Here is a 21,072-nt window from a genome sequence, read left to right as displayed (position 1 = left end):
CTCAGCCACAAATCTTTTATCCTCGCTCAAATTAATGGGGAAATTGTCATTTTCTCGGTCCAGATAGCTCTTGCTGTTGGAGGCTCCCATTATAAACAATGTGAGGATGTGAAGAGCCCTCACACCAGTGACGTCATCGTCTGCTACTTCCGGTAAAGTCAAGGCTTTTTTATTAGCGACCAAAAGTTGCAAACTTTATCGTCGATGTTCTCTACTAAATCTTTTCAGCAAAAATATGGCTATATGGCGAAATGATCAAGTATGACACATAGAATGGACCTGCTATCACCGTTTAGATAAGAAAATCTCATTTCAGTAGGCCTTTAATGTCTGATACCGCGTTTAAAATGGAATACTTCTGTTCGTGCACTGCGGTTAGTATACTGTGTACTTGTGTACTTGGTGCCTGAGCATGCACATCTTAACAATTTAGTGCTGTCCCACTTCTACTACTGGCCATTTACATTTGAATGCAGCATTTACATTCTTCTTCACAATACGACTGTCCATCAATACAGGTTTCTCCCTCAGTAAGGATGAGTACCAAATTCGCTACAGGTCGAATAATCGACCATATTCTGTCGGTACTATGGGGTACCATTTCAAATCAAATTAAATGCTACCACATATTGATACCTTCGTTGCACGCGACATCATGTCTGGTTCATATTATTTCTTATTTGTGAGGGTAGACTGATACTGATTAACTACAGTACTCTATCATCCTTTTCCCACAGGACTTGTCCCCATTAGTGTCACAGGTACAACGAAGCCGACCCAAGCTAACTTTGGGCTGACTCCAGAGGGAGATGGAGATTGGAATCCTCGATCTCCTGCCTGCTCAGTACTTGTCCGACGTACAAAATGTACAAAATTTAGCAGACAATTTTTTGTCATTGTTGCACTGATCAAATATCAAATCTAATAATTTCTCCTCCATCTTTGTTTGGCGAAAGCGAGCGACGACCTCATTTAACTTTGTGTCAACTCTCAGGACAAGTTAATATTTAATCACTCGCAACTCAAAACCCCGCAATGCTCTCTGGGACCAGCAGGGAGGCGAATTCGGCAACATTTTAACTTTGAAGATGACCGAAAGAGGATTTGGTGAGAGGAGATGGTACAGGCAGCGGAACTTGTGTCCCCTGGGGTTGCGCAATATAGACGATGCATGCTTTAAATGATATACATTTGGCAGACGATAGAGATTTCAATGCTCCCGTCATATCGTGATAATGGAATGCTGTTTCCCACACATTTTTGACAGCGACAAGCGAACACCCGTGTCTCAACGCAATGCAGCATCTTGCTAGTGAGCTGGCGGCTAACGTCCCTCCACAGTGCAAAATCGCTATATTCAGCAATTCTCGATACTGACGGCAAACAAAGTACATGTCCGATAGGGGTGTGAATCTTTGGCCACATAACGATTTAATCTGATTCCTGATTTATTTATTTAAAAAAAGGAATTCTTAAAATGTTTCTTTTACATATGTATTTTTTTTTAATCGATTTCAAATTGGGATGATTAAGAATCGGAATTCAGATTGGAATCGATTTTTGTGCACCCCATTTTCTTACAAGTATCATTATGACTGGAAAACGAGGACCATCTAAACATGCTACATTACATTCCGTAGAAGGATAAGCTAATCGCTAAGATGGAGCTATTGAATGAGCGGGGTTAGCGGATCGATACAAATATCGACCGTAATGATACCAAGTATAGCATCAGATTATAGTTGATACGACAGTGATAAGATCGTTTTTTGTTTTTGTTTTTTATCACAAAATCGTTTTGTCCTTTTTGTTAATGTTTACAAACTAAAATAAGTCGCTAAACAGAGAAGGGCTATATGGGCAAAAAACCAAAAGATTTAAATAGGAGCCAATAACAGTATTTTCTTATGTATGTAATAAAAGTCGATAAGAAAATAATTAAAAATATATATATTAATACTGTTATACCGCCATCCTGTGTTTTTGTCTGATTATGATCGTGATTAAAATGTAATCATTCAATGCTGTTGAAATTTTGACCTGTCAATATCCGCATCGGTATCAGAATAATTTTTTTATTGCAAATTTACACATACAAGGAATTGTTTTTACAAAAACGGGTAAGATGAGAAATTAAGCCAAAATAGAAAGAAATTACACAAAAACTATTTAAGAAGCAATTTACAATGTATGAAATAGAATTGATAAAATGTTAAATACAACTATAACTACTAAAAAACCCACAGAAAATACTTGGTATTGGATAAATACACAAATTTGTAGTATTACCTAATACTAATATAAAGTATCCAAACAAGAGAAGAATAAGTGTTTATTACATTTTAACAGAAGTGCAGATAAAACATATTACAACAGGCACCAATGCTGCCCACTGCTCCCCTCACCTCCCAGGGGGTGATCAAGGGGATGGGTCAAATCCGGAGGACAAATTTCACCACACCTAGTGTGTGGGTGTGTGTGTGTGAGACAATCATTGGTACTTTAACTTTAAAGAAACCAGATTCTAACAGTATATGGTTTTGATAAATAATACGACCATAAATGGTACTGCATACGTCAGCAGCCAAATTAGGAGCCCTTGTAACCCAAATTAAAATAATTATAATGTCATTGATATGCCAAAAAATATATCGTGATCGCTGGAGGCTGCAATATAGATATTAGGCTGTATTGCTCATCCTTAATGTTCACCTGGTTGCAGGTTTTACCAAGTGTAAAAGCCAGGGCTAATCAGAGTATATAAAATTATTTTTAAAAGGTAAACAATTATAAATACTTGTTACTTTGCCAAAAAAGTAATTGAATAGTAGCGGAATTACTCTTTAATACTGTAATTAACGACAAAAGAAAGTATCTATTGCGTCGCTTAAAAAAAATTACAAATTCTAATATATGACATATGTATATGCAGTTGAAAAGATGTTCCATGGAAGCAGAGTGTGTGAGCGATGCCTTGTGACGCCAGCGAGAAAAACAGATAGAGCAGCGGTAGGTCAGCTATGTTTGCTAGCTTTTGCGGGACGGCAGCTCTGTTGAATCTTTTCACTAAATTGTGTTAGCGCTAGTTCATAAAGAGATTGAATGTGCTTCCATGGTTGTAGTCTCCTTGTCCACACACGGGGTATTGTAGGATTACAAACTTGTCACTTCAATGATTGATTTGTTTTTCATTATTCCCACGTAGTAATAGTAATAGTGTGTGTATATATATATATTATATATATATATATATATATATATATATATATATATATATATATATATATATATATATATATATATATATATATATATATATATATTCCTCTTGGAGAAAGCAAACCACCAGTTTAAATTGTACGTATTTCAGTTTGGCCACATAATAACTGACGGAGATAGATATCTACATACATCCATATTCAAGAGTTATTTCTTTCTATAGTCATATTTGAAATAGCTAGTGGTTTCCATTTGTACTCTTTAAGTTACCTTGAGTTTGGGAATGTGGGGAGTAGCAATACTCCTTTCTTATCTCATCCTGTCTCAGGCTAAGTAGAACAATAGACATGTGTATTCGCTCTGAAGGGTGGGTTCTATTGGCATATTGAAGAAGACAACACTTCCGTAATGTTTTCATATCAACTTGGCGACGCGATTTGAATGTGTTGTTTTTAGGTTGGTCTCTCCAAAGGTTTGGAATAAATTGCAAAATACCTATTCTGTTCTGTGTGATCATTTAAACTCAGCTTATGTGTCGTCAAAAGATCTTTGGATTGACCAGTAACTTAAATTCCCTTGGTCCAAACGCAACATAACATAGGACCTTTTAAAGGCCTACTGAAATGAGACTTTCTTATTCAGGTCCATTCTACGTGTCATACTTCATCATTTCGCGATATTGCCATATTTTTGCTGAAAGGATTTAGTAGAGAAAATCGACGATAAAGTTCGCCACTTTTGGTACTTCCTGAAAAAGCCTCGCCTTTACCGGAAGTCACAAACGATGACGTAGCAAGTGTGGGGGCTCCTCACATATTCACATTGATTTTAATGGGAGCCTCCAACAAAAACAGTTATTCGGACCGAGAAAACGACAATTTCCCCATTAATTTGAGCGAAGATGAAAGATTTGTGTTTGAGGATATTGATAGCGACCGACTAGGAAAAAAAAAAAAAACGAGTTAAAAAAAAATATATAAAAAACGCGATAGCTTTGGGACGTATTCCGATGTTTTTAAACACATTTACTAGGATAATTCTGGGAAATTCCCTATCTTTCTATTGTGTTGCTAGTGTTTTAGTGAGTTTAATATTACCTGATAGTCGGAGGGGTTTGTCCACGAGTGTCTTGACGCCATGTCTCACGGGTGTCGAAGGCAGCTGTACGGACGACACAAGCTCAGCTGATATCCGGTAAGTGGCGACTTTTTAACCACAATATTCTCACCGAAACCTGCTGGTTGACATTCAGTTGGGATCCATGTCTACTTGACTGCGCTCTGATCCATAGTAAAGTTTCAGCTCCGGTAATTTTAAACAAGGAATCACCGTGTGTTTGTGTGGCTAAAGGCTAAAGCTTCCCAACTCCATCTTTCTACTTTGACTTCTCCAATATTAATTGAACAAATTGCAAAAGATTCAGCAAAACAGATCTCCAAAATACTGTGTAATTATGCCGTTAAAAATGGGCTTCACGGTGGCAGAGGGGTTAGTGCGTCTGCCTCACAATACGAAGTTCCTGCAGTCCTGGGTTCAAATCCAGGCTCGGGATCTTTCTGTGTGGAGTTTGCATGTTCTCCCTATGAATGCGTGGGTTCCCTCCGGGTACTCCGGCTTCCTCCCACTTCCAAAGACATGCACCTGGGGATAGGTTGATTGGCAACACTAAATTGGCCCTAGTGTGTGAATGTGAGTGTGAATGTTGTCTGTCTATCTGTGTTGGCTCTGCGATGAGTTGGCGACTTGTCCAGGGTGTACCCTGCCTTCCGCCCGATTGTAGCTGAGATAGGCGCCAGCGCCCCCCGCGACCCCGAAAGGGAATAAGCGGTAGAAAATGGATGGGTGGATGGATATGCCGTTAAAGCAGACGACATTTACCTGTGTGCGTGCGTAGCGCTCATACTTCCTAAAAACACGTGACATCCTGCGTACACGTCATCATTACACGACGTTTCCAAGACAAAACTCCCAAGAAATTTAAAATTGTAATTTAGTAAACTAAAAAAGCCGTATTGGCATGTGTTGCAATGTTAATATTTCATCATTGATATATAAACTATCAGGTGGTTAGTAGTGGGTTTCAGTAGGCCTTTAATATTGACATTTGTTTGTGGATTGGATTAGTTCTCATGGAAGAAAAGGCAATCCAATTGGACCTTGGTATGCAAATGCGATGGCCCTATCCATGAGAAGAGACTACATGTTTAGCTTAATGAGATACGACCTGCATCTGTTGTCTTTCCAGACACTTACACACGAACATCCCCTTTTCTGATCAGGGTATGCTGTCCTGACTTGGTACACACCCAGAGACAGGAAGGAAGAATATAAAACTGATGGTTTGGCTTAATTTTTGATCTGACCTCCTCCAGGAACTGCAGTCCTGTATAATGACGCTCGCTTGTAAAAAAGCAACTTTTAGTTCAATAAAGTGTCCCCGACGTCTCTTTTGATCCAGTCACACTAGTAGCGTTCCATGTTACGTCAAACTTCTTGGTGCCAGTGTTGTAACGTACATTAAAGTACTTCATTAGATTACTGGTTGTTATTCAAAGCCATTAGTCCGAGCACACATGGCGCGGCCTTCTTGCACTGATCGAACATGCCCGCTGTACCGTCATGTCCTCCATAACTGTCGACAAAAGTGAAACGCCATCTTTTCAAGGCAGGAAGATCCATGTTTACCTTGGTCATGCGTCTATTTTGCTCTGCAGCGTTGACACTTTGCCCGTAAAAAAAGCAGCCAATTAGGTGAAGGTTTGTGTTTTCTGCTGGCGAAACGTGCAAAGTAAGTTCTCGCCGGCAGCACGGCAGTCAGCAAGGTCAGGACAAGCGTGGATGTTCATCTTTTGGAGGCGGCTTAGGAGCGTATCCCGTCCCGCCGCATGTGGGGAGCTATCATCCACGTCGCAATAATTGAGAAACAAATGTATTCGTAGTTTGGTTTTAATGAATCCAACCAAATCATCGAAACTCAGCTGCACTTTGGCCCTTGGCGATCACTCCAGCAGCACTGAGAGCAGACTCAGCCAAACGACCTTGCAGTTCCAATGCCAACAAAAAAATGGACTCAAAAAACACTCCAAGTAAAGTAAGGCTCCACTTTTCTCAAAAATGTGCTAGCTTGATGCTAATATACATTTTTTTTTGCTTTTGACATGCTACTCATTAGCATTAACGATTTTACATCGCGACTTCAACACTTCCAAATTTGTTAATGAAAACTACAACTAAGATGCACATTACAATCAAACAGCTGTAATAAGTACAACACTTACATTATTAACACTTCGGCGCAACAGAAAAATACACTATAAACTACCGTATTTCCTTGAATTGCCGCAGGGTATATAGTATGTGCCTGCCTTGAATTACTGCCGGGTCAAACTCGCTTTGCAAAATAATTAGCGCATGCTTAGTATTACCGCCTGGTCAAACTCGTGACACTTCCCCTATCATCATTTTCAAAATGGAGGAGGCTGATTTCAATACCGGTAATTTGAAATCGCATAAAGAGAAAAAGATTAAGAGCTATTCAGTAGGATTTAAGGTCCAAGCTTACATCACACATTTTTTTACTGCATGCCTTTGGTAAGTGCCAGAGTGAGAAGAGGTTTTAAAATAATTAGCGCATGCTTACTTTACCGCATGCCTTTTGTAAACGCAGGAGTGAGAAGAGGTTTTAAATTAATTAGCGCCAGGCGGCAATTCAAGGAAATACGGTATACACTAATGCCATCTAGGGTTGGACCGTATTCCGGTATTAGTATAGTACCGTGATACTAATGAATCATATTCGGTACTGTACTGCCTCCGAAAAGTACCGGTGTGCCACATGAGGACTTTGAATATGACCAATGTATGATCCTGTAACTACTTGGTAACGGATTGATACCCAAATATCAAACAACAGAAGAATAAGTGATTATTACATTTGAACAGAAGTGTAGAAAGAACATGTTAAAAGAGCAAGTAAGCAGATATTAACAGTAAATTAACAAGTAGATTAATAATTCATTTTCTACCACTTGTCCTTAATAATGTTGACAAAATAATAGAATGATAAATGATACAATATGTTACTGCATATGTCAGCAGACTAAATTAGGAGCCTTTGTTTGCTTACGTACTACTAAAAGACAAGTTGTCTGGTATGTTCACTATTTTATTTACGGACAAACTTGCATTAAGAAACATATGTTTAATGTACCGTAACATTTTTTTGTTAAAATAAAGCCAGTAATGCAATTTCTTGTGGTCCCCTTTATTCAGTAAAGTACCGAAAAGTATGGAAATAATTTTGGTACTGGTACCAAAATATTGGTATTGGGACAACAATACTGCCATCAAATGTCTTGGACTTGCTAACGTAATTGCGACTTACTGTCATACTTGCAAATGAGACTTAGAAATGTGATAATGAAACAAGATATGACAACTAGAAGGCAGTTAAAGGCCTACTGAAACCCACTACTACCGACCACGCAGTCTGATAGTTTATACATCAATGATGAAATATTAACATTGCAACACATGCCGATACAGCCTTTTTAGTTTCCTGAATTACAATTTTAAATTTCCCGCAAAGTGTCGTGTTGAAAATGTCACGGTATGATGACTCGTATGATGACGCGTGCGTTTGACGTCTCGGGTTGTAGCGGACATTATTTTCCAGCCCGATCCAAGCTATAAGTAGTCTGCTTTAATCGCATAATTACACAGTATTCAGGACATCTGTGTTGCTGAATCTTTTGCAATTTGTTCAATTAATAATGGAGAAGTCAAAGTAGAAAGATGGAGGTGGAAAGCTTTTAGCCTTTAGCCACAAAAACACAGCCGGTGTTTCCTTGTTTAAAATTCCCGAAGATGAAGCTTTACTATGAATCAGAGCGGTCAAGCGAACATGGATCCCGACCAAATGTCAACCGGCAGTTTTCGGTGAGAAAATTGTGGTAATAAGTCAGCTGTTACCGGAGACATCAGCAGCGGAGCTTCCGACTTGCTGCAGCTGCGTGACTCTGGGTCAACACACCCGTGGCCACACCCCTCCGACTTTCAGGTACTTTATAATCTCACTAAAAGACTAGTAACAATAGGCAGATAAGGGATTTTCCAGAATTATCCTAGTAAATGTGTCTAACAACATCTGAATCGCTCTCACTGCCTTCCCCCCTTTTTTTTTTTTCTAGTCCTTCACTCTAAATTTCCTCATCCACGAATCTTTCATCCTCGCTCAAATAAATAGGGAAATTGACGCTTTCTCAGTCCAAATAGCTCTGGCTGCTGGTGGCTATGATTATAAACAATGTGAGGATGTGAGGAGCTCTACAACCAGTGACGTCACGCGCACATCGTCTGCTACTTCCGGTACAGGCAAGGCTTTTTTATCCATCCATCCATTTTCTACCGCTTATTCCCTTTTGGGGTCGCGGGGGGCGCTGGCGCCTATCTCAGCTACAGTCGGGCGGAAGGCGGGGTACACCCTGGACAAGTTGCCACCTCATCGCAGGGCCAACACAGATAGACAGACAACATTCACACTCACATTCACACACTAGGGCCAATTTAGTGTTGCCAATCAACCTATCCCCAGGTGCATGTCTTTGGAAGTGGGAGGAAGCCGGAGTACCCGGAGGGAACCCACGCATTCACGGGGAGAACATGCAAACTCCACACAGAAAGATCCCGAGCCTGGATTTTGAACCCAGGACTGCAGGACCTTCGTATTGTGAGGCAGACGCACTAACCCCTCTGCCACCGTGAAGCCTTTTTTTATTAGCGACCAAAAGTTGCGAACTTTATCGTTGATGTTCTCTACTAAATCCTTTCAGCAAAAATATGGCAATATCGTGAAATGATCAAGTATGACACAGAATGGACCTGCTATTCCCGTTTAAATAAGAAAATCTCATTTCAGTGGGCCTTTAATCAGCTCTTTTAAATGTTTCAAAAACTATAAAGTTACCCCCCGCGCACGACCCCGTAAGGGACAAGCGGGACAAAATGGATGGATGGATGAATCAAAAATCAGTAGTATTTAATAATACACACAAAACTACATAAATTGGTTTGGAATCAATTCCTAGGTATTGGAACAGTAGCCATCCCTAAATGTGACAGCACTGGTACCAACAGGTGTGAGGGCCATCCTTCCATCCATCCATCCATCATCTTCCGCTTATCCGAGGTCGGGTCGCGGGGGCAGCAGCCTAAGCAGGGAAGCCCAGACTTCCCTATCTCCAGCCACTTCGTCTAGCTCTTCCCGGGGGATCCCGAGGCGTTCCCAGGCCAGCCGGGAGACATAGTCTTTCCAACGTGTCCTGGGTCTTCCCCGTGGCCTCCTACCAGCTGGACGTGCCCTAAACACATCCCTAGGGAGGCGTTCGGGTGGCATCCTGACCAGATGCCCGAACCACCTTCATAACTTTTAAGGTGTGAGGGCGTTTGGTCTTAAATGGTATTTGACGCTGTACCTAATAAAGCGCAGGTTTACCAACCAAACTTCATCTGAGAGGGGAGAAAAAAAATGCAAAAAGTGTGTGTCAGCACTTTCGTTGAGCGTAAAAAGCGCTGACGCAGCATTTACAACGATGTAGCGAGCGCTGGCACGTGCACGTCGGGAGAGAGAGCGAGACAGAGAGGCATGCTGGGAAGTTTAAACTTCACATCACTAATTTAGAGTCACCTTTTGACCTTTTTGGGCCACATCAGAGCCTCTGCTTTTGACCTGATTTCATAATTATAGCGCACTGCGGCTCGGGGGGTTGAGTGTGTATGTGTGTGTGGGGGGGGGTTGCAAGTTAGAGCGTGGCGCCAGCCACGGACGCCACAATGCTGGCAGTTAGCAAGCGCCGCGATGACATCATGCACTTCCACACACTCCGCAGATGCTGACACGCATTCTAATGTGTTCTCTCTGCTTCCCTCCCATCACTCACCTCCTGCACGGCCTCCTTCGTCCTCCCGCTCTACGTCCTGTGGTCCCGCGCAGGAGCGGTGCGAGCGTCCAGCATCTTCCCCATCCTCAGCGTCATCCTGCTCTTCATGGCGGGATTGTGTATCGCCGCCAGTGAGTTCTACAAGTCCCGACACAACATCATCCTCAGCGCAGGGATCCTCTTTGTGTCTGCAGGTCAGAGTTCAGCATCAAACACTAAAACTACACATCAACACAACTTTTTAGTCCCTGCCTAAAAGTTGACCTGTTCCCTCTCAACAATGACATCAAATGTTCCAGGTGGAAAAATCCCGCTTATAACCGAAATGTAAAACTGAAACTACCCAGGTTTTAATTTTTTTTTTTTAAATAAAATGTAATTTTTAAAAAAGAAACTAGCCAAGTTAAGAAGGTTCCACTTTAATAAATTAGTTATTAGTTGCTACATAATAAATAAATAAATTCCTATGCTAACTGATACAGTGTCATTAGCCAGCCTTTGTTTGGAACTATGAGCTAATTCATACTTGCCAAACTTGAGACCTCCGATTTCGGGGGTGGGGGCGTGGTTAAGAGGGGAGGAGTATATTTACAGCTAGAAAAGTGCAGATTGGATTTTATCCTATTTAAAACATGACATCAAAAGTATACTTTTATTGTGAGAAATCATTAAGATGATCAGTGTTTCCACGAAGATAAATATCATTACTTATTAATAATAACATAGATTTAAAGGTAAATTGAGCAAATCGGCTATTTCTGGCAATATATTTAAGTGTGTATCAAACTGGTAGCCCTTCGCATTAATTAGTACCCAAGAAGTAGCTCTTGGTTTCAAAAAGGTTGGTGACCCCTGCCGTAGATGTTACTGTCACATATGCATGTACAAAAGATGGCAGTATTGTCGTGTTTAAGAGCGTCCCAACATTGCTGTTTACGGCAGACGAACTGCTTTACGGTAGACGAAAACGTGACTGCTGTTGTTGTGTGTTGTTACCGCGCTGGGAGGACGGTAATGAAACTGCCTAACAATAAACCCACATAAGAAACCAAGAACTCGCCCTCGATCATTCTACAGTTACAACGTCATTGGGCAGGCTCTCTGTTTATATTGTGGGAAAGCGGACATGAAAATAGGCTTTCAACACGTCACTCAGGTCCGCATGGAGCTGGAGGGGGCGTCGCCTCCAGCTCTGCCTGAATTTCGGGAGAGAATTTGTCCCGGGAGGTTTTCAGGAGAGGCGCTGAATTTCGGGAGTCTCCCGGAAAATCCGGGAGGGTCGGCAAGTATATGCTAATTGTTTAGCACTGATAACATTAGCTGCTAGCTGAGATAGTAGGTGTGTACATTTTGAGAACAAAGTGCTATTGAAAACAATGTTTCTACCTTTCTGCTTCCTCTACTTTTGATTACCTGAATTCAAAACAGAAGTCAATTAATGATTAAATGGTGTTTAGAAGTCTGAAAGTTAAAGTGCTAGGTAAGGCCAACAGCTGCTAGTGCTAGCTGCTAGTGTTACAGTAGCTGCTAGTGCTATATATGAATTTCCATGATAAATTAGAGCAAACATTCTTACAAAAAAGTCAGTTATGCGCAAACATTCCTCCTCTCCTTTAGTTTTCAGCCATGTTAAAAGCTAGTCTAAAAATAAAACGACGTCATCGTCTAGTTTGCATGGTTTTCCGTGTGAGCAAAAAAAAAACCATGAAAAATGTACGAATACAAATAAGCTGTAATCGGTTGCCTATTTAAAATGTCAAAATTGTGAGTGCTATGTGGTGTATTTGTGTTTTTTTGTGCAACCGAAAAAAACATTTGCAGGCAGAAATAGTATGCAACCAAAACATTTGCCAACAAAAAAAGAAAATATTTTTGAAATTAAAACAAGATATTTTTTTTACCAAAGAAACCGTTTTAGTTATTCTATGTTTACAAAAAACTTGTTGTGGTTCCAAAATATATTTTTTTTGGTTACAACTGAACTTAAATTTTGTGGTTGGAGCCTTCGTTGAACAATATGTTAGACGCCTTTTTATTGGTCAGTGTCGCTCATTCCTAGTCATTGTGAAGGTGGGGGTAGTCAGCAGCCACGTCCATATATGGTCATGCCATCATCTGAGATTGACCAACATAAAAGCTTCTAACCTATTGTTTTATGGGAGGGCCTGCCCACAAGACTGAAGTTGCATCATAACCAACACCAAGTTGACTTATATAGCCCTTAATCACAAATGTCTCAAAGGGCTGCACAAGCCACAAAGACCTTGGCTCAGATCCCACATCAGGGCAAGAAAAAACTCAAACCAATGGGAACAACGAGAAACTTTGAAAGACAGTCCCATTACAATGTGTTTAATTCAGACACTACAATTATGTGTTGAAATAAGACATTCCCCTTTATGATGGCTTTAATTCAGCCAGTTTCATTATAATGTCTTTAATTCAGCCAGTTTCATCATAATGTGTTTAATTGAGACAGTCCCATTAAAATGTGTTCAATTCAGACAGTCCCATTAAAATGTGTTAAATTATGACAGTCTCAATATGATTTGTTAATTTAGACAGGCACAATATAATGTCACAGTCCCATTGAAATGTGTTTAATTCAGAGACTCACAATATAATGTATTTATTTAGACAGTCCCATTATGATATATTTAATTCACACAGTCCCTTTGTAATATATTTAATCCAGACAGTCCCAATATAATGTGTTTAATTCACAGTCCCATTATAATGTATTTAATTAAGACAGTCCCATTATATGTTTAAAGCAGACAGTCCGATTATAATGTATTTAATTTAGACACTACAATTATGTGTTGAAATAAGACAGTCCCATGATAATGTATTTAATTCAGACATTCCCCTTTATGATGGCTTTAATTCAGCCAGTTTCATTAAAATGTGTTTAATTCAGACAGTCTCAATATGATTTGTTAATTTAGACAGGCCCAATATAATGTGACAGTCCCATTGAAATGTGTTTAATCCATAGACTCCCAATATAATGTGTTTAATTCACAGTCCCATTGAAATGCATTTAATCTGACAGTCCCAATATAATGTGTTTAAATCACAGTCCCATTATAGTGTATTTAATTAGGACAGTCCCGTTATAATATGTTGAATTCAGACAGTCCCATTATAATATGTTGAATTCATTGAAATGGGTTTAATTCAGACAGTCCCAATATCCATTCATCCAGTCTACCGCTTGTCCCTTTTAATATAATGAATTAAATTCAGCCAGTCCAAATATAATGTGTTTAATTTAGACAGTCCCATTATAATGTGTTTAAATGAGAAAGTCCCATAAAAATGTGTTTCATTTTGACAATCCCATTATAAATGTTTTTAATTCAGACAGTCCCATTCTAATACATACATAATTCAGACAGTCCCATTATAATATAATTAATTCAGAAAGTCCCATAATAATGTGTTTAACTCTGACAGTCCTAATATATGTTTAATTTAGACAGTCCCATTAGAATGTGTTTAATTCAGAAAGTCCCATAATAATGTGTTTAATTTAGACAGTCCCATTATAATGTGTTTAATTCAGACTGTCACATTTTAATATATATAATTCCGACAGTCCCATCATAATGTGTTTAATTCAGAAAGTCCCATAATAATGGGTTTGATTCAGATGGTCCCATTATAATGTATTTAATTCAGAAAGTGCCATGATAATGTGTTTAATTTAGAAAGTCCCATTATAATGTGTTCAAGTCAGACAGTCCCATTATAATATCCATCCATTTTCTACCGCTTGTCCCTTTTGGGGTCGCTGGAGCCTATCTCAGTTGCATTCGGGCAGTAGGCGGGGTACACGCTGGACAAGTAGCCACCTCATCGCAGGGCCAACACAGATAGACAGACAACATTCACATTCATATCCATCCATCCATTTTCTACCGCTTATTCCCTTTCGGGGTCGCGGGGGGCGCTGGCGCCTATCTCAGCTACAATCGGGCGGAAGGCGGGGTACACCCTGGACAAGTCGCCACCTTATCGCAGGGCCGACACAGATAGACAGACAACATTCACACTCACATTCACACACTAGGGCCAATTTAGTGTTGCCAATCAACCTATCCCCAGGTGCATGTCTTTGGAAGTGGGAGGAAGCCGGAGTACCCGGAGGGAACCCACACATTCACGGGGAGAACATGCAAACTCCACACAGAAAGATCCTGAGTCCGGAATTAAACTCAGGACTACTCAGGACCACCGTGTTGCCCATTATATTATATATATATATATATATATATATATATATATATTAGGGGTGTGGGAAAAAATTTATTCTAATACAAATCACGATTCTCACGTTGTCCGATTCAGAATCAATTCTCTTTTCTTTCTTTTATCGATTTTTTTTTTTATAAGTCCAACAAAACCATACACAGCAATACCATAACAATGCAATCCAATTCCAAAACCAAACCTGACCCAGCAACACTCAGAACTGCAATAAACAGAGCAATTGAGGAGACACAAACACAACACAGAACAAACCAAAAGTAGTGAAACAAAAATGAATATTATCAACAACAGTATCAATATTAGTTATAATTTCAGCATAGCAGTGATTAGAAATCCCTCATTGACGTTATCATTAGACATTTATAAAAAAAAGAACAATAGTGTCACAGTGGCTTACACTTGCATCGCATCTAATAAGCTTGACAACACACTGTGTCCAATATTTTCACAAAGATAAAATAAGTCATATTTTTGGTTCGTTTAATATTTTAAACAAGTTTACATTATTGCAATCAGTTGATAAAACATTGTCCTTTACAATTATAAAAGCCTTTTTTTTTAATCTACTACTCTGCTAGCATGTCAGCAGACTGGGGTAGATTCTGCTGAAATCCTCTGTATTGAATGAAGACAGAATCGTTTTGAATCGAAAAATATCTTTTTTGAATCGAGAATCGCGTTGAATCGAAAAAATTGATATATAATCGAATCGCGACCCCAAAAAACGATATTGAATCGAATCGTAGGACACCAAAAGATTTGCAGCCCTAATATTCTCAGGACTATGACATGGATTGGATTTGCTCCTTCGACGCAGAGGGATTACAGGACGAGCCAGGCGTGAATTCAGGTACATGATAATTTATTAATACACTAAATACAAAAATAATCAAAACAAAGGGCGCTCACAAGGAAGTATATTACTAGACTACAAAATACAAACAGGAAACTAAAACACTTGCACGATAGCATGAATGAACTTTGAACATAAACAGCAAGACGGCATAACTATAAACAACTAAAACAAAACACTTATTGTGACCAAAAACAGGAGGCAAGAATAGCAAGGTGCGTGGCAGGTGATCGTGGGCATGGAGAATGAGTAGCATATGTAGGCAATGCATAGCAGGCATGAAGGCAAAGTTCCCAGACCGAGGACAGAAAAAAATGGTATAAATAGCAGCTATGGTGATTAGAAGCAGGTGTGGGACTGAGGGCTGGGCGTGACTTGGAGACCAGGTGGAAACTAATGGGTTACTATGGAAGTGTAAAACGGGAGTCCAAAAACAAAACAAACATGATCAAACTTAAAACTGAATTACAGGCATGACAAATATTTATATATATATATATATATATACATCAGACAATCCCATCATCATGTATCTAATTCAGAAAGTCCCATAATAATGTGTTTCACTTTAGACAGTCCCATTATCCATCCATCCATTTTCTACCGCTTATTCCCTTTCGGGGTCGCGGGGGGCGCTGGCGCCTATAATGTGTTTAATTCATACAGTCCCATTATAATGTATTTAATTCTGAAAGTCCCATAATAATGTGTTTAATTTAGACAGTCCCACTACAAAGTGCTTTAGAGGGAGGTCTAATCTAATTGTGGCTCCCAATTTATCAGTGGCAGGCTGCCACAAATTTAACAACTATGCAAGTTGGTTTCCAAGCCTCTGCGGAGTTGGGGAAGATGTTGGCACGCCTGTGACCTCTGACCTCCTGTGGTTCCGCAGGCCTGAGCAACATCATCGGCATCATCGTGTACATATCAGCCAACGCGGGGGACCCGTCCAAGAGCGACTCCAAGAAGAACAGCTACTCGTACGGCTGGTCCTTCTACTTCGGCGCGCTGTCCTTCATCATGGCGGAGATGGTGGGCGTGCTGGCCGTGCACATGTTCATCGACCGCCACCGGCAGCTCCGGATCGGGTCGCGGGCGGCCGACTACCTCCAGGGCTCGGCCATCAGCAGGATCCCCAGCTACCGCTACCGCTACCGGCGCCGCTCGCGGTCCTCGTCGCGCTCCACGGACCCGTCGCACTCCCGCGACGCCTCGCCGGTGGGGCTGAAGGGCTTCAGCGCGCTGCCGTCCACGGAGATCTCCATGTACACGCTGCCCAGGGACACCCTCAAGTCCTCGGGCACGCCCACCTACAACTCGGAGCGGGACCACAACTTCCTGCAGGTCCACAACTGCATCCAGAAGGACCTGACGGACTCCAGCCACAGCAACGCGGCCAACCGCCGCACCACGCCCGTATGAGGCCGCGCCCCCTTTCTAGAACCTCCTTCTTTTTCTGCATGACTCTTCCGCGTCCACCAGGTGTGGGCGGGGCCTCGATGACGTCGGCGCCTTCAACACCTGCTTTACTTTGGGGACTTTTGCATTCAAACTGTGAATCGTTGCAGCCCAAGCTGTACGCTAGTTGACTATATAAAATATATATAAATATATATATATAATAATAATAATAAATATAAATGTATTACTTTTCTAAACAAAATGACCAATCATCATAACTGAAGCAAAAAAGAGTTAAGCGCTGTTGTTGACTGAAGACTTTTCAGCTGAGAATCATTCTTTTATTTTTTTTTCTTAGTCTACGTCACAAATACTGCATGCTAATTGAAATACTTCAGTTTTCATGTGTACTTTTTTTTTTAAGATATTATTTCTTCAGTCATTTTTTTTTCTTTTCTGCTTTTGTGAGCCAAACAAACAATGAAACTGCTTTTTGGTTGATGGCGTTCTAATAATATATATGAATATATTCTACAGTATGTATGTGATTTATTTTTGAAGAACAACTCACACAGCCTTAGACATTCCTTTCTTTTCTTTTTAACGTCGTGTTCAAAAAGAAACTCTAAAAGGTGCCAAAACCGAATGATCCGAAACTTGGATGCATCGAGTCCTGATCAATAAAATATGAACCCTGGGGGGGAAATGATCAATACTGTTGGTCTCCCATCTTCCTTTTCTATCACTACTGCAATACATATTACACTACATTCCATACATACTACAGTTCACTACATACACTACACTACTATACATACTACTACCATACATACACTACACTACTATACATACTACTACTATACTTACTACACTACTATACATACTACTATCATACATACTACAGTACACTACACACTATTACCATAGATACTACACTACTATACATACTACTATCATACATACTACAGTACACTACACACTATTACCATAGATACTACACTACTATACATACTACTACTATACATACACTACACAACTATACATACTACAACCATACATACTACAGTACACTACACACTACTACCATACATACACTACACTACTATACATACTACTACTATTCTTACATACTACTACTATACATACTACTACCATGCATACTACACCACTATACATACAACTACCATACATACTACACTACTATACATACAACTACCATACATACTACACTACTATACATACTACTACCATACATACTACAGTATACTACATACTATTACCGTACATACACTACACTACTATACATACTACTACTATACTTACTACACCACTATACATACTACTACCATACATACTACAGTACACTACACACTACTACCATACATACTACAGTATAATACATACTATTACCGTACATACACTACACTACTATACATACTACTACCATACATACTTTATTACTATACATTCTACTACTATACATTCTACACTACTATACATACTACTACCATACATACTACACAACTATACATACTACTACCATACATACTACAGTACACTACACACTACTACCATACATACTACAGTATAATACATACTATTACCGTACATACACTACACTACTATACATACTACTACCATACATACTTTATTACTATACATTCTACTACTATACATTCTACACTACTATACATACTACTACCATACATACTACACAACTATACATACTACTACCATATATACTACAGTACACTACATACTACTACTATACATACTATTACAGTACACTACATACAACTACCATACATACTACAGTACATAACATACATACTATACATACTACACTACTATACATACTACTACCATACATACTACAGTACACTACACACTACTACCATTCATACACTACATTACTATACATACTACTACTTTTCTTACTACACTACTATACATACTACTACCATACATACTACACTACTATACATTCTACTACCATACATACTACAGTACACTACATACTACTACTATACATACTATTACAGTACACTACATACTACTACCATACATACTACACTACTATGATACATACTACACAACTATGCATACTACTACCATGCATACTACAGTCCATTACATACTACTACCATACACACTACTCTACTATTTATAATACTATGACACATACTACCCTATGCATACTACTACCAAACACAGTACTTAACTATTCATACTACTATGATACATACTACAGTACACTACATACTTCTGCCATACATACTATACCACTACCATACATACTACAGTACACTACATACTACTACCATATATACTACACTATTATTCATACTACTATGATACATACTACACTATTATTCATACTACTATGATACATACTACACTACAAAGCATACTACTACCATACATACTAGACTACACTACATACTCCACTACTATTCATACTACTATGACACATGCTACACCACTACGCATACTACTACCATACATACTATACTACTATACTGTACATACTACTACCATACGTACTACACTACACCACATACTACTACCATACATAATATACTACTTTACATAATACTACCATACATACTACTACCATACATACTACTCTCCTATTCATACTATTATGATACATACTACACTACTATGCATTCTACTACCTTACATACTACACCACTATACATACTACTACCACACATACTATACATACATATATGATGCATACTACACTACTATACATAAAACTATGATACATACTACACTACTATATATACTACTACAATACATACTACACTACAATACATATTACTATGATACATACTACTACCATACATACTACACTACTATACATACTATTATGATACTATATATACTACAATTCATACCACTATACTATACCTACCACTATGATACATACTACACTACTATACATACTACTATGGTTCATACTACACTATCATACATACTTCTATGATACATACTACACTACTATACATACTACCATGATACATACTACACTACTATACATACTACCATGATACATACTACACGACTATACATACTACATTACTATACTAACTACTATGATACATACTATGCTAGTATACATACTACTATCATACATACTACACTACCATACATACTACTATAATACTACACTACTATACATACTACTATGATACATACTACACTACAATGCATACTACTTTACAGACTACACTGGTATACATACTACTAGCATACATACTATACTACAATAATTACTGAATTGTTGTACATACTACACTACTTTACATACGACTATGATACACACTGCACTACTATACATACTACACTACCCTACATACTACTATGGTTCATACTACACTATTATACATACTTCTATGATACATACTACACTACTATGCATACTACCATGATACATACTACACTACTATACATACTACATTACTATACTAACTACTATGATACATACTATGCTATTATACATACCACTATCATACATACTACACTACTATACATACTACTATGATACTACACTACTATACATACCACTATGATACATACTACACTGCAATGCATACTACTATATACACACTACACTACTACACATACTACACTGGTATACATACTACTAGCATACATACTATACTACAATAATTACTGAATTGTTGTACATACTACACTACTTTACATACGACTATGATACACACTGCACTACTATACATACTACACTACTATATATACTACTTTTAACACTACATTATTACACACAAATACATAATACACTATTATACATATTACTATAAATAATGCACTAGTATACATACTATTATACAGTACATACTACACTACTATACATACTACACTATTATACAGTACATACTACACTCTTATAAGTACTACACTTGTGCATACTACACTAGTAAACATACTTCACTATTATACACACTTGTATACATACTAGTATTATAATAAACATTCTACACTATTATACATACTAGTATATATAATATGCTAGTATATACAATACGCTATAATACATACTAGTATCCATACTACAATATTATACATACTAGTAAAATAACTACACTATTATAAATACTAATATACAGAGTACACACTTATACACATGACACTATTATTTTACACTATTATACATACTAGTATGAATAATAGTATACATATACATTCTACACTATTATACATACTACAAAGTATGTAGTATACATAATGGGGGATGCCAATCTCAGCTACAATAGGGCGGAAGGCGTTCTACACCCTGGACAAGTTGCCACCTCATCGCAGGGCCAACACAGATAGACAGACAACATTCACACTCACATTCACACACTAGGGCCAATTTAG

General features: G+C 38.6%; 1 protein-coding gene across 1 annotated transcript in view; it reads left to right on the top strand.

The window, feature by feature from the left end:
- Positions 1-17,384, top strand: part of cacng2a (calcium channel, voltage-dependent, gamma subunit 2a) — a 130,298-nt gene extending 112,914 nt beyond the window's left edge. The window contains exons 3-4 of the mRNA XM_061905638.1: positions 10,211-10,351; positions 16,178-17,384. Of these exons, the coding sequence (XP_061761622.1) occupies positions 10,211-10,351; positions 16,178-16,707 (671 nt within the window). The 3' untranslated portion in view covers positions 16,708-17,384. The remainder of the gene's footprint in view (positions 1-10,210; positions 10,352-16,177) is intronic.
- The last annotated feature ends 3,688 nt before the right edge of the window (positions 17,385-21,072 follow it).

This window comes from Nerophis ophidion, linkage group LG07 (genome assembly GCF_033978795.1).
Source record: "Nerophis ophidion isolate RoL-2023_Sa linkage group LG07, RoL_Noph_v1.0, whole genome shotgun sequence".
Taxonomy (NCBI): Eukaryota; Metazoa; Chordata; class Actinopteri; order Syngnathiformes; family Syngnathidae; genus Nerophis; species Nerophis ophidion.
This window is presented reverse-complemented; position numbering and strand designations above follow the sequence as displayed.